This window comes from Erythrolamprus reginae, chromosome 2 (genome assembly GCF_031021105.1).
Source record: "Erythrolamprus reginae isolate rEryReg1 chromosome 2, rEryReg1.hap1, whole genome shotgun sequence".
NCBI classification, from domain to species: domain Eukaryota; kingdom Metazoa; phylum Chordata; class Lepidosauria; order Squamata; family Dipsadidae; genus Erythrolamprus; species Erythrolamprus reginae.
The window spans coordinates 40,170,554-40,184,507 of record NC_091951.1 but is presented as its reverse complement, the minus strand read 5'-3'; the positions used below and the strand labels follow the sequence as shown (position 1 = coordinate 40,184,507).

At 41.6% G+C, this 13,954-nt stretch overlaps 1 protein-coding gene across 3 annotated transcripts in view; it reads right to left on the bottom strand.

Moving 5' to 3' along the window:
- The window catches only part of ATAT1 (alpha tubulin acetyltransferase 1), a 40,514-nt gene that overhangs the window by 13,958 nt on the left and 12,602 nt on the right, over positions 1-13,954 (bottom strand). Inside the window, exons 7-10 of one of the 3 annotated variants that reach the window (XM_070737758.1) lie at positions 13,361-13,406; positions 10,750-10,821; positions 8,044-8,263; positions 3,966-4,575 (exon numbers count right to left, since the gene is read on the bottom strand). In XM_070737758.1, the coding sequence (XP_070593859.1) occupies positions 4,545-4,575; positions 8,044-8,263; positions 10,750-10,821; positions 13,361-13,406 (369 nt within the window). In that variant the 3' untranslated portion in view covers positions 3,966-4,544. Of the gene's footprint in view, positions 1-3,965; positions 4,576-6,212; positions 7,303-7,488; positions 8,264-10,749; positions 10,822-13,360; positions 13,407-13,954 lie in introns of those variants that run through there. The other 2 variants (XR_011557891.1, XM_070737757.1) reach the window with 2 other exon arrangements.

Genomic DNA, 13,954 nt, shown 5'->3' with positions numbered 1-13,954 from the left:
TAATTTTTCATTTCCTTCCCCGAATTCTCAAAATCGGAAATGAAGCTGAGTTTTTCAGCTTCCCCTGCTTTTGAGGAGCACCAAACACATCTTTTTGACCTACTCAGCAAACACTCGACGGTGTTGGGGGCTGACCAAAGGACAATAACCTATCACAGGTAGAATAACATTTAAAAAGACAACATATAAACACAAGCAACTGACCACAAAACAGAGAAAGACAAGAAAATGGCACCAGGCTGAAACAGCAAAGAATTTAGCACTTGAATTTCCTTTAGAGTTTATGGATTAGTAGATTAATGGCTGGGACTTCATTCTGTACAAGCTATAGGACCCATGTGGTTCAAAGTTTACCTTTTGTCAGATAGTTCTCAACTTACGACGTTTTGTTTGATGACCAAAGTTACAATGGCACTGAAAAAAGTGACATAATTGTTTTTCATTATGACCTTTGCAGCATCGCCATAGTCACGTGATCAAAATTTAATCGCTTGGCAACGGACTCATATTATGAAGGTTGAGGAATCCCAGGGTCACAAGTTAAGTCAACGGAGAACCCAGATTTCCTTTACAACAGTGTTACTAATTTAACAACTGCAGTGATTCACTTGACAATTGAAGCAAGAAAAGTCACAAAATGGAGCAAAACTCACATCATTCCATATCTCAGTTAGCAACAGAAGTTTTGGCCTCAATTGGGGTCATAAGATGAGAACTATCTGTGTTCTATCATTCTTCCCAAGCCGTGGCAACTTCAGTGGCACATGAAAGGAAATACATATGTTAAGCTTCCAACAAGCTTAACATACACTGTTAAATGTAACAGAATTGCAAATTAAAGCAAAAATTCCGGCCTTCTAGGACCACCGTGATGCTGTTTTTGCTATTATTATTTTTATCCCCTTTTTAACATACTTCAGTCAACTCAAGGTAGCAAGCATAATTAACCCTCTTACCTATTTTCCTCACAACAAGGTGGGTTGGGCTGAAAAGAGAACGAGGAGCCCAAAATCACCTAGCACATTTTCATGCCTAAGGGAAGGCTAGAACTCACAGTCCCCGGCTTCTAGATCAGCACCTTTACTACTACCCCAAACTGACTCTCTAAGTCATCTCCAAGTACAGCCCAGAATTATGGAAGGATGGCCCTCAGAGAAATGGACCTATAGTCAAAACAAAACCAAAGGTAGTAAATAATTAGATTCATGGACATGTAACTTCCATCAACAAAAGGGCCATACCTGACTTTACATGGCTCATGAAGGGACAATTTACCTACGTAAGATTCTCATTTTGTGAGGTGGGTGTTAAGAGGAGAACTTGATACCTTAATTCCCTTAAGAGTAGTCACTTGGTCCTCAGCTTTCTCTAATCCCAGCAAAATGCCCAAAGGGTCAAATTCTTGGGCGTTCCCAATCTGGAAGGCGGTGAAGCCAAAGGAAGAACAGCAGGGAGGGAGAGAGAAAAATGGAATAGCTTTGTCAACAAATTAATGGCTGGGCCTTTACAAGTATTCTAACAGGGAGAAGGAGGCATCTGTAAGCAGGGTTTCTCAGCAATTTTAAGTTGTGTGGACTTCAATTCCCAGAGCTCTCCACCAGAATTCTGGGAGTTGTAGTCCTCGCATCTTAGTTGCCAAGGTTGAGAAACACTGCTCTAGTTGAAGGGGGACCCTTCCTAAGCTCCTAGGGCCTGGGACAGTGATGGCGAACCTATGGCACGGGTGCCATAGGTGGCATGCAGAGCCATATCTGCTGGCACACAAGCCATTGTCCTAGTTCAGCTCCAGCGTGCATGTGCATGCCAGCCAGCTGATTTTTGGCTCGCGGAGAGGGTCTGGGAGGGCATTTTTGGCTTCCAGAGAGCCTCCGGAGGGATGGGGTAGGGGTTTTTTACCCTCCCAGGGCTCCAGGGAAACCTTTGGCGTCTGGGGAGGGCGAAACACAAGCTTACTGGACCCACCAGAAGTTGGGAAACAGGTCATTTCTGGCCTCCAGAGGGTGGGGTAGCTGTTTTCACCCTCCTCAAGCATTAAATTATGGGTGTGGGCACTTGGGCATGCACGATAGCACGTGTCCATGCTCTTTCAGCATCTGAGGAAAAAAAGGTTCGCCATCACTGGCCTAGGCCATCTAGCTAAACATGTCCAATCTGGAGAATTGATGGCTATCAAAGTAATAACACCAGAAGATGGACTTAGTCTAGAGCCATGATGGTGAACCTATGGCACAAAACCTCCAGAGTCTGTGGATGGCAAAAAACGGGCTCAACAGGCCTACTGGAAGTTCGGAAACAAACTTCCGGTAGGCCCGTTAAGCTGTTTTTTGCCGTCTACGGGTTCCAGAGGCTTTTCTGAAGCCTGGGGAGGGTGAAAAACAGCCCAGCAGGCCTTCAGTGATGCCTGCGTGCATTTGCGGGTGGGCACCATGGGGTGTGTGTGTGTTGTGCACGCATGCACAGGAGAGGGCATTGCATTATTGGTGTGGGCATAATTGCACGCTATCCTGTGTGCATGTGCTCTTTTGGCACCCAAGCTAAAAAAAGGTTTGCTATCACTGGTCTAGAGCATTTCATGCACTTCATCTCACTCCTATCTCATCCCTGCCCTACGTTGCCACTGGCGCATTCTAGAGCCCAGAAGAGCCTTGATATGTATTTTAATGCAGCTCTCTTAACTCTGGCTCTTCTAGCATTGGATCAGAACTGAAATATCTCTTTTGGCTTTCCAACTATATTCAGCCTATTTTAAGTATCACATTACAATGACATTGCAATTTTAATGATTTTGGCAGGTTTTGGCAGGTTTATAAAACAGAGTTCATGTGTGGCCTGGGAGGGGTCAAGGCCGCCCACTGAGACCTTGGCACCTGCTTGGCCTTTCCACCAGATCCTAACATAATGAACATGATTTATCATTACCATTAGCCATTTAAAATGACAGGGAACTCAATGGTACATTTTGGTACCAAAATCCAATGTATCAAAGCCAAGAGAAAGTCTTACAGTACTTAAATGATAATAAATAGCAAACTTTGCTGCAGACCTGAAGAAAAGAGTAAATTCTGCTTCTTCCTTTAAAAAAAAAAGACTACCAACCACGTGCTTTAACTCAGCCCCATTTAAAGGGTTGAAAGGTATTTTCAAGACCGACCAAGGCAAGCTTCTTAAAGAATATTTCTCATTAGATTATGTGTAATCTGAATATGTGTGTTTGAAAGTGAGTGAGACAGGGAGAAAGAGAATAACATGATTATAGGGAAAGACAGAATCTAGCAGTGTTTCTTTCCCTTGGTCAAAAAGTATATCTAAATTTAAATAAATTTAAACTAACTTAGCTGAGCCCTTTTATACTTGGATTTCCCCCCCTTATTTCCATGGTTCAGTTTTGAATCAGAGATACTATGGAGAATCATTTTTACAACTTTTCCTAAACAGAAGGTCTTTTATCTTGAAATAGATCACTTGCCAAACACCAGAACCGTATATAAATAAACCTCGCTGAAATATTAATATTATAGTTAGCTCAGTGACAATCTGCAAAGATTTCAATTACTTCCTTAATTTTCTTTCAGTCAAAATCTGCAGAGAAATAATCCTTTGTGAACTTACTTAAGAAGATCTATCTATTTCTATTTCCTATTAACGACCAAGGTTTCTGACCTGCTACAAACTCTTTGAAACTATTTACTAGAGACAACACCACATGTACCAATGCTTCTACTAACTCACATTCAACTCTCTGAAAGAACAAACATACATTATCTTCAAGATCTAAAGCCAATACTAAAAATGGCCTTCATCCACAGAGTAGTAATAGTATCAGTATCAGTACTAATTAAATTAAATTAAACCTTTACTGTAAAAACCATCTGATACAGTATAAGACTACTCCTTCGGCTACCAGGCCCCCAAAAAGAAAATCCTTACGTAATTCAACAATAATTTATGGTTGACAATTAATTTACCCTTTCTATCTTTGGGTTCCAGATTTGGCTTCTGGATGCTTGTATTCTGTTCCATTTTAATTGTCCTTGCTCTTTTTTAAAAAAATCCAAGACACTCAGAACCATCTGGACTTGGGGTCCCTTCTAATTTAATCTAATTTAGATTAAATTAAATTAAGTTAGTCATGGTGCGGGTAATTGGCAAAATCCATACTGTAGCAGGCATCAGTTTATATTAATGTAATGCCGGGTCACCACTAATAATTTCCCAGCTGTAAACTTAAATAAGTTAGGAACTAAAGCATATCTTCATAAATAGCTGGATCTAAAAGGCAAATAATCAAGTAGGAGAATCTGCTCATCCAAATCGCAATTGGGTTCCACTTCTTAAGCATATTTGGGAATTGTGATGTTAAAAAAGTGAAACTTAGACACACACCATGTTATATAAATAAACCCACTTTCTTATAGGCTTATGCCCATCCTTATAGGCTGTATACCCATAAAGCTTATTAAAAAGAAGAGGATGAAGAAACCAGATGAAATTCAAATCTTGCTGCTAGAGAGTGCTCAAGACACAAATATAGCAGAGACCGGCGATCAATGGCTGTTTTCAGAGCGATTCAGGGAGCTGGCAGTGGAAGATGGAGAATGGGGGAGGGAGAGAGAGAGAGAGAGAAGAAAGAAAAAAAGAGGGGGTGGGAATATTAAGAAAGAAAAAAAGGAGACAGGTTAGATCTCAGACTGAAGAAAAGCATCCATCCAATTAAAGATAATAATCATTTCTTTGTTGAGAACAATGACACTACCTATAAATTACAGAATTGTTACAGATAATCCTCGACTTACAACCATGAGCCGCGGTGGTGCAGTGGTTGGAATGCAGTACTGCAGGCTACTTCTGCTGCCTGCCGGCTGCCTGCAATTTGGGAATTCAAATCTCACCAGGCTCAAAGATTGACTCAGCCTTCCATGCTTGCAAGGTCGGTAAAAATGAGGACTCAGATTGTTGGGGGCAATATATTGAGTCTGTAAACCGCTTAGAGGGGGATGTTAAACGCACTGTGAAGCGATATATAAGTCTAAGCGCCATTGCAATTCATTTAGTGTCTGTTTAAAGATATGGCAGTGGAAAAAGTAACTTATGACCGTTTTTCACACTTACAATTATTGCAGCGTCCTCATAATCATGTTATTAAAATTCAGATGCCTGGAAACTGGCTCCTATTTATGACGGTTGCAGTGTCCCAGGGTCATGTTATCCCCTTTTGCGACCTTCTGTCAAGCAAAATCAATAGGGAAGCCAGATTCACTTAACAACCGTGTTACTAAACAACAGCAGTGATTCACTTAAGAAGAAAGGCAAGAAAGGTCTTAAAATGGGACAATGTGAGATAATGACTTAGCAGTTGTCTCATTTAACAATAGGACTCAATTGTGGTCATAAGTCAAGGACTACCTGTATAGACACTAGAGTATTCCTACAAGTGTATACATGCTGGAGTATTACTACATGGATAGTCCTCAATTTACGACCACAGTTGGGGCAAAAAGTCAAGTCAGCTGGAAAAATGGAGATACCCAAGTGACCTGATCCAATATATAAGTCCAAGTGCTATTGCTATTGATCCAATATTACATTTTTTTGCTGCAGTCATTAAATGAATCACAATGTTGTTAATTCAAAATCCATTCTTCGGAACAGGCTTTTTTTTTTTTTTTGCAAATTATGGTCACATGATCCTGCAAACAGTTGTAAATGTGAGACAGCTGCTAGGCACGAGAAATGCAATCACTTGACTGTGGGAGTGGGGATCACATTTTACAACAGCCAGAAGTACTCTATGCACTGTGTAGCACTCTTTCCAATATTGTAACTCCAAATGGTAATTAGAAACCGATCCTAAGTCAAGGACTACCTGTATTTTAGTGATAGTAACGGTCACAAAAAAGAGCCAATGTGATAGTTGGCTCTGATTTCTTAGGATCAGTAAAGTTATCAATTTTTGCCTATTCTACTCTTGAAACACCATCCATTTATATGGCAATTTGAAGAAGTAATAATAAAGATTGAGGTGCAAAAATAATAACAACAGGATTGATAAACTGTGTTCAGCAATTTGCTTGATTATGGCTTGGTGTGTTGTGTAAACCCAGCTTATCAAATCATTTATTCAATAATTCAAACTTACACCAATGTGTGAATGAAGTCAATGAGTTCTCAAGAGAAGCAATGGCATTAAAAACACAAAATTACGTGGAAGCAGATTTAGGAAGGAGTCTTGTACAAGGTTTTTGTTTAACTAAATTAATAAACCTGTCACCAAAATGGCCCAGTTTCATGCTGGTATTGCATATTAGACAAACACATAAATGATTTCCAATCCTGGTTTTGCCAAATGCGACAAGAAAATATATTTCTAACTTTGGTATCCTCCAAAAATATGGGCTGACATGTCCCATCGTTCTCAGCCAGACCAGCTAAATTGTTCTTATGGCTGAGGATTATAAAAATGGCAGTTTAACACTTCCGAAGGAGATCAACTTGGAGTTTGGTGAAAGTATTTCTCTTAAAGCTCCTTCCACATCTTGCTTTCCAATATCTAACATGCTTTTTAACAGCATCAAAGCCATCACAACATGCCACTGCACGTTCACTGCCGATCCAGCCTTCTAAATCTGTTCTTTTTTAAAAAAACAAATCCTTGGAATATTCACTGTCTTCATATGTTTAAGTAAACCATTGACAGTCACTGAGGACAGAATGTAAACAGTAAAGGAAATTGCGCCCTTCTGCTTGCTTATGCTTTGCTGCTATATAGTGACAGACTACCATGAAGTATTGGGAGAGGGGAATGAAAGAAGGTTTGTGGGGAAAACAAAAGTAAGCGCTGTATCTCCTTCAAATGCTGCCTCAAGGTTACCTAGCGAGAAGAAAGAGGAGGCCACATATGCTTGGATTGGCCATAAAGCAAACATTTTGCCTGAATTGCATTGGTTACACTGGAGTGGGCAATGGGAGGTAGCTAAAGGGAGGAAATAACTGAATGTAGGGATTTTGCTGCGTGACGTTCGCTTCTGTCTTTGCATTACTACAATTCACACGACTTCTAATAAAATTATACCTTTCTCCACAAATGGAGTCAAGGATTGTTTCTATTTAGACGTTTAATTGGTAGCAGGTCCGACAGAAAGTTTTTAGTATTCGGCTAAGAAGTGTAATAAAACATGCAAAATGGCACATGCAATACAACACAGACAGCTAGAAAAGTGTACAGGAGGAAAACAGGAGTTCAATGACGTGCCCAAATTCTCTTCTTAATAAGTTACACTTATTGAATAAGCCACGGTATATTGCCTTTTTTGTTCCAGCTAAACAATTTTAGAATACCGGAGAAGAAAATGAAATGGAGATTCTGCGGCATTGGTTCCACTTCTTTTAAGCCAAAGACTCTCCATGGGACTTCCGTTATCTTTGCTGCCATCCTGGTTCACAGGACTATCTAAGCCAGGGGTGCACAACTCCAGGGCTGCGTCCCACTACTGAGTTGCGGCCTGTTTGGAACTGGGCCGCAGAAGTTGCGGGCGAGCACAGGCATGTGCACTGCTCCACTTGCACAATCAGCGGGTGAGCGCATGCACACGTGTTCAGCTCTATTTGCCCGAGCGGCATGCAAATGGAGTTGCGCATGTGTGCTCGCCCGTCACTTATACCAAATGATCCCCTTTCCTCCCTCCGCCCCTAGTTGAGACTGCTGCCCTGAGCAATCAAGCTTTAGTTCCACTATGCTGTGATTGTGTGATTTCAGGAGAGGAAGCGACTTTATGATTAGTAGGCAACAGTAGGGATATATTAGACAATTAAGAAGAACCTGAACCAGAAAGATAATTCAAGTGTTGTTTGGGCATTAAAAGCTCCTCTTTCCTCCTTGCGCTTCTATGTTGAGAATTGAAAGACTTCTGTATGCGACTGGAAGCAAAAGAGCCAATGCAGCCCATGTTCGTAGCATTTAAGTTGTCTACTACAGGATCAGGGTTGCAACATCCCATTAGCCCCGTGAGTAAAACAGAAAGTTCCAAAATGCCTCTCCCTCCTTACCTGGTTCTCCGCCTCTGTGAAAGCAAGTTGCCCGGATCACCGTTCATCAGGTGTTGGGCAGCTGCATGTGGGGGGCAGAGGCGCAAGTTCTTCAGCAACTCTTGCTCATTGAGAAAAGGTTTGAGGCAGCCTCGCACTGGAGAATTCCCCAAACTGCTGGAACGGATCAGGGCCCGAGACTGGTTGAAGGGCCAAGGGGGCTCAGTCTCTTCCTTCAAGACTACAAGAAAAAGGAAACAAACAAAAGGGAAGATACAATTCAGTTCTGAACCAGACTTAATATAACCTAGCAGACAGAAGACGAGCAGACAGACATTTACAGAAATAAGATTACTGCCTAAGCAGGCTTAACACTTAACATAACCCAGTAGATAGAAGATGAATCTGTCTGCTAATCTAAATCTTACTGTCTACTGTCTGATTAATTGTTGTAGAATATAGAGTCACACGAGGGAAGGGCTCCTACCCAGAGGACAAAGGGACAGCGGAGTTTGGACTGTCTGGCAGGCAGGAAAAGGGTGAAGGCAGAGCCTCTCTAGCAGTTCACAGAGTGTACGTAATAGTTATGCAGATAGTTTAGTCTGGCAAGATTCTGTCTAGAGCTGAACAATAAAGAAATCTGTCCACTAGTCTAATCTTAGCAGTCTTACTGTTTAATTAACACACCGAAATCATCCATAACATCACAATCTTTATTTTCCAGATTTTTGCTTTCAGGCCCAGATCATCAGCAAAAGAGGCCCGAAGAAACCAGCCTGCTTTTCTTCAGTATTGAAAGATTGCCTTCCTAAAAGGAAACTCTGTTAAGAACAAATTGAAAAATCCATTTCTTTCTGCTCCACTTTTTCTCACCTTAACATAATGAGAAAATGAAGCTAGCCCATTTTAAAGTTTGTAATGAAGTCTAGATAGAACCTTACAATTTAGTTTTCATACAAGAACTCTTCCTAGAAAATGCCAATTTTGATTTCTCTGATTCCTGCAGAATCAAAGTATAGTGATACCTCATCTTACAAACGCCTCGTCATACAAACTTTTCGAGATACAAACCCGGGGTTTAAGATTTTTTTGCCTTTTCTTACAAACTATTTTCACCTTACAAACTCACCACCATTGCTGGGATGCCCCGCCTCCGGACTTCCATTGCCAGCAAAGCACCCATTTTTGCGCTGCTGGGATTCCCCTGAGGCTCCCCTCCATGGGAAACCCCAACTCTGGACTTCCGTGTTTTTGTGATGCTGCAGGGGAATACCAGCAGGGGAATACCAGCAGCGCAAAAACGAGCGCTTCACTGGCAACGGAAGTCCGGAGGTGGGGTTTCCCAGCGAGGGGAACCTCAGTGAAATTGCAGCATCGCAAAAACACAGAGGTCCAGAGATGGGGTTTCGAGGACTTCGGTGTTTTTGCAATGCTGCAATTTCACTGATGCTCCCTTCGCTGGGAAACCCCACCTTCGGACTTGCGTTGCCAACGAAGTGCTCATTTTTCCGATGCTGGGATTCCCCTGCAGCATCACAAAAACACGGAAGTGGGGTTTCCTATGGAGGGGAACCTCAGGGGAATCCCAGCAGTGCAAAAACGGGCGCTTCGGCTGGCAAAAGGGGTGAATTTTGGGCTTGCACGCATTAATCACTTTTCCATTGATTCCTATGGGAAACATTGTTTCATCTTACAAACTTTTCACCTTAAGAACCTCGTCCCAGAACCAAATAAGTTTGTAAGACAAGGTATCACTGTATAAGATTTAGACTCTTCCTGAATGGAAGAAGCTTTAGATTTTTCTTGGACACTAAATAGTATTCCCATCCCAATTTACATCAGTTCATCTAAGAGGTGGTTCTCATCTAAGAGGTGGTTCTCAACCTGGGGGTAGGGACCCCTTTGGGGGTCGAACGACCGTTTCACAGTGTTGCCAAGACCATGGGAAAAGTCAAATTTCCCACGGTGTTAGGAACTAAAGCTTCTATTCTGGTGCCTTGGAACATTATTTTACAATCCGACCAATTAGGCATTTACAGTTGGGGTGTCCCTTTGACCTTCCTGCCAATCAGCTTAAAGCTCTGTTGGGAGAATTGGTGCTAGACTTATGGTTGGGGTCACCACAACATGAGGAACTGGGGTCGCGGCATTAGAAAGGTTGAGAACCACTGATATTCTAACAGGACCAAAATGTGGATGTGCAAGCTATTTTAGGCATTCCAAGGATGGCACGTACAACACTTTTGCTACATAAGCTGCACTCCATGCTGGTTTACTTCCAGGTCCAATTCAAAGTGTTATTACGGTACCTTCAAAGCACTACAGGACACAGGGCCAGGCTATCTCCATTATGTCAACCCATCCCACCTGGTCAGACAGAAAGGGTATGTTATGGACTCTGCCAACTCACAGGGCACACAATGAACAGGATGCAACCTGGGGATGGCTGGCATCTTGATGCCCCTCTCCCTACCTTTTAACTATTTTATCATTGGTTTTATCTGGCTCCTTACAAAACCACACATGTAGGCTTCTGTCTCATGAACTCAGTGGGCCCCACCTCCCAAAAGTAGACCAAGTAGGGTACTAAAATGGGAGAAGACAACCAAACAGGAACCATTTCCACAATGCTGTAATCTGGATATCAACCCAGTTTAGGCACTGATTCACCTGAATTGTCTCAAAAAGCTCGAGCTGATTTTTCTGTTAAGAATGAACTTTGCTTACATTCTCGATCTGACAGTGAATATGGTTTTATGTCTCCCTCAGAGCGCTTTGGAGGCACTTTTCTTGCTGAAGCTGCAACAAGAGGGTAAATAAAACAAATGAGCATTTGGTTGTAGAAGGAAAGTAATATCCAAAATACCTCCAGTAATATTAGTTTCCGCTCTTATGAGACAATACGTTTCAAAAATCATATTGTGAAGAGTGGCCATTCAAAATTATGTGGAGGTGTAAGAAGACAAATTTGTTTGTTTGTTTGTTTGTTTGTTTATTTATTTATTTATTAGATTTGTATGCCGCCCCTCTCCGTAGACTCGGGGCGGCTCACAATACAATAAAAACAATTCCTGACAAATCTAATAATTTACAATTTAAAATTTAAAATAGTTAAAAAACCCCATTTTTAAGCAGACATACCTACAAACATACCATACATAAATTATAGAGGCCCGGGGGAGATATCTCAGTTCCCCCATGCCTGACGACAAAGGTGGGTTTGTGAAAGGCAAGGAGGGTAGGGGCAGTTCTAATCTCTGGGGGAGCTGGTTCCAGAGAGTCGGGGCCGCCACAGAGAAGGCTCTTCCCCTGGGGCCCACCAACCGACATTGTTTAGTTGACGGGACCCGGAGAAGGCCCACTCTGTGGGACCTAATCGGTCGCTGGGATTCGTGCAGCAATCCCAATAAATTGGTCTAAAATTGCAGAGTGATGATAGAATAGAACAGAACAGAACAGAATTCTTTATTGCCCAAGTATGATTGGACACACAAGGAATTTGTCATGGTGCATATGCTTTTAGTGTACATTTAAAAAAAGATAAGTTCATTAAGAATCATAAGGTACATGATAGTCCAGGTACAAATTAGCAATCAAAACATGAACCAGTTAATATAAATTGTAAAGATACAAGCAACAAAGTTACAGTCATATATAGTGATGGGCGAACCGAACCCGCACAATTTGGATCCGTACCAAATTTTGCGGTGTTTGGTATGCCGAACATGAACCCGAAATTTTTTGAAACTTCGGGCAAAGTTCGGGGTTGCGTTTGGCGCTCGGAGCTTTGACGTCACCGGCAGGTTGCTAAGGATGCCAAGGTGATCACTTCCTGGATTCCATGGAATCCAGGAAGTGATCACCTTGGCGTCCTTAGCAACCTGCTGGTATACGTGACGTCAAAGCTCCGCCCCCGGAATCTCATGGTGGGATTCCCTGTTCGGGTTCGGGTTCGGTTCGGGTGAATTTTGCGTAAAGTTCGTCCGAACTTGCCGAACCCGAACACCGTTGGGTTCGCCCTTCACTAGTCATATAGTCATTAGTGGGAGGAGATGGATGATGGGAACGATGAGGAAATTAATAGTAGTGCAGATTTAGTAAATAGTTTGACAGTGTTGAGGAATTATTTGTTTAGCAGAGTAATGGCATTTGGGGGGAAAACGGCTGAGTGAAAGAACAGAAACAATGTCACAGTCGTTGAAAGATTTCTATCACTCAAGCTAGGTAATTCATTCCGCAAACTGCAGGAACCATGTTGTCATTAAGTCAAGGACTGGCCCTTCCAATTGCAGTATATTTATCAACTGCAACATTGCTGAATATTGAAAATTATACTACACGATTAAACAAAAGCTATGAAATGAATGCAGGGTATCCCTGATCTACAGAATAAATAATCTACTGTGTTGTGTTTAATTCTGGCCAACAATTCATTATTGTTGTCAACTTGAATCATTCATGGTTTCCTCATTCTGAATCTAACAAACTCCCATAATTAATCATCTGCACATACAAAAAATGTAAAGATTGTACTATCTCATGAAAAGCAGGAATACAGCAGATAAACTGGAAACTCCTGCTACATTTAGTTTATTCATTTATTTATTTATTAGATTTATATGCTGCCCCTCTCCGAAGACTCGGAGCGGCATACAAATCAAATAAATAAATAAACTAAATGTAGCAGGAGTTTTCAGTTTATCTGCTATAGTTCTTCACAAGCAGCATATTTGCAATCTCACTATAGTAGTACCAATAGCTGCAAAATCAGAGTTAATGCAGCAGCAGGAATAAATGTACTACAGGTAGTTCCCAAATTACAAGCCTGCCATTAAGTAGTAGTGGTTGTAAATAATTCGATCATGTGACTGTGGAATGCAACAGACAGCCATAAATGCAGCTATGTAAACCGAGTGCCCAAAGTCTGGTCACATGGCTGTGAAGTGGGGAAGCCTGACTGAGGAGACTATGGATCAGAATGGTAAGTCCCCTTTTTCAGATACGTCGTAACTCTGAATGCTTGCTAAATGACCATTCATAAATTGAGACCACATGTACTGTCTCAACTTTCTCAAGTGCTCCATATATCAGAACTCCAGAAGATCTATTTATTCGCTATAGGCTGTTTATAACATCGTGATGTAATCCAATTTCTCCAAACCCGGTGCCCTGCAAATGTATTGGGTATCAGCTTGCAGCATTTCTAGGCCACACAGCCAACAACTGTTGCTGTACGTCTTCATAACTTTGAAATCAGGAATCTCCCTCTTTAAAACACTTTGTGCTGGATCAGACAACTTCAAATTGATATAACTAGATATTTATATCACTGACTCACCATGCTGCTGGTGGAAAAATCCCTGGAAAATTACAAAATTGTTCACCTGAAACAGGAAAAAAAATTAAAAGCATTAAATAACCAATGTGATGTTAGATCAGTTGCTCAATTGTTTTCTGTTATGCCCCCCCCCCAGAAAGAAGTAACTATTTTGCTCCCCCCCAACTCTCTGCCAGGATGATTTTTTTGTAATATTCAGCATGTTTTCGCTGAACAAATTTATCAGCGTGATTGGGCTGTAATGTGTTTAAGTGACACCTTAATTTATTTGGCTTCATGCTACCTGCTACCAACATTTTTAGACACAGTAAACACACCGGTCATTCCTCATCTCACACCGTAGTCACAGTGAAGCAAAGCGCTACATGCGCTTCATCATATTTCGTCATCTTAGCTTTTGAGAGACTTACGTTTGTCTCATTATCTCCGTCTCTCTCCTCCTTTCTTTTCATCCCTGTTAAATATTTTTCCATGGGGTCTCTTAAGGGTTTGTTACATGCACTTCAATCTCCTTCTCTGTGTTGTGTGCTATTGTTCGGTTCAAAAACCCCTACTCCCTGCGGCAAAAAAGCACTTTCCCTGGGCTCAACTCCC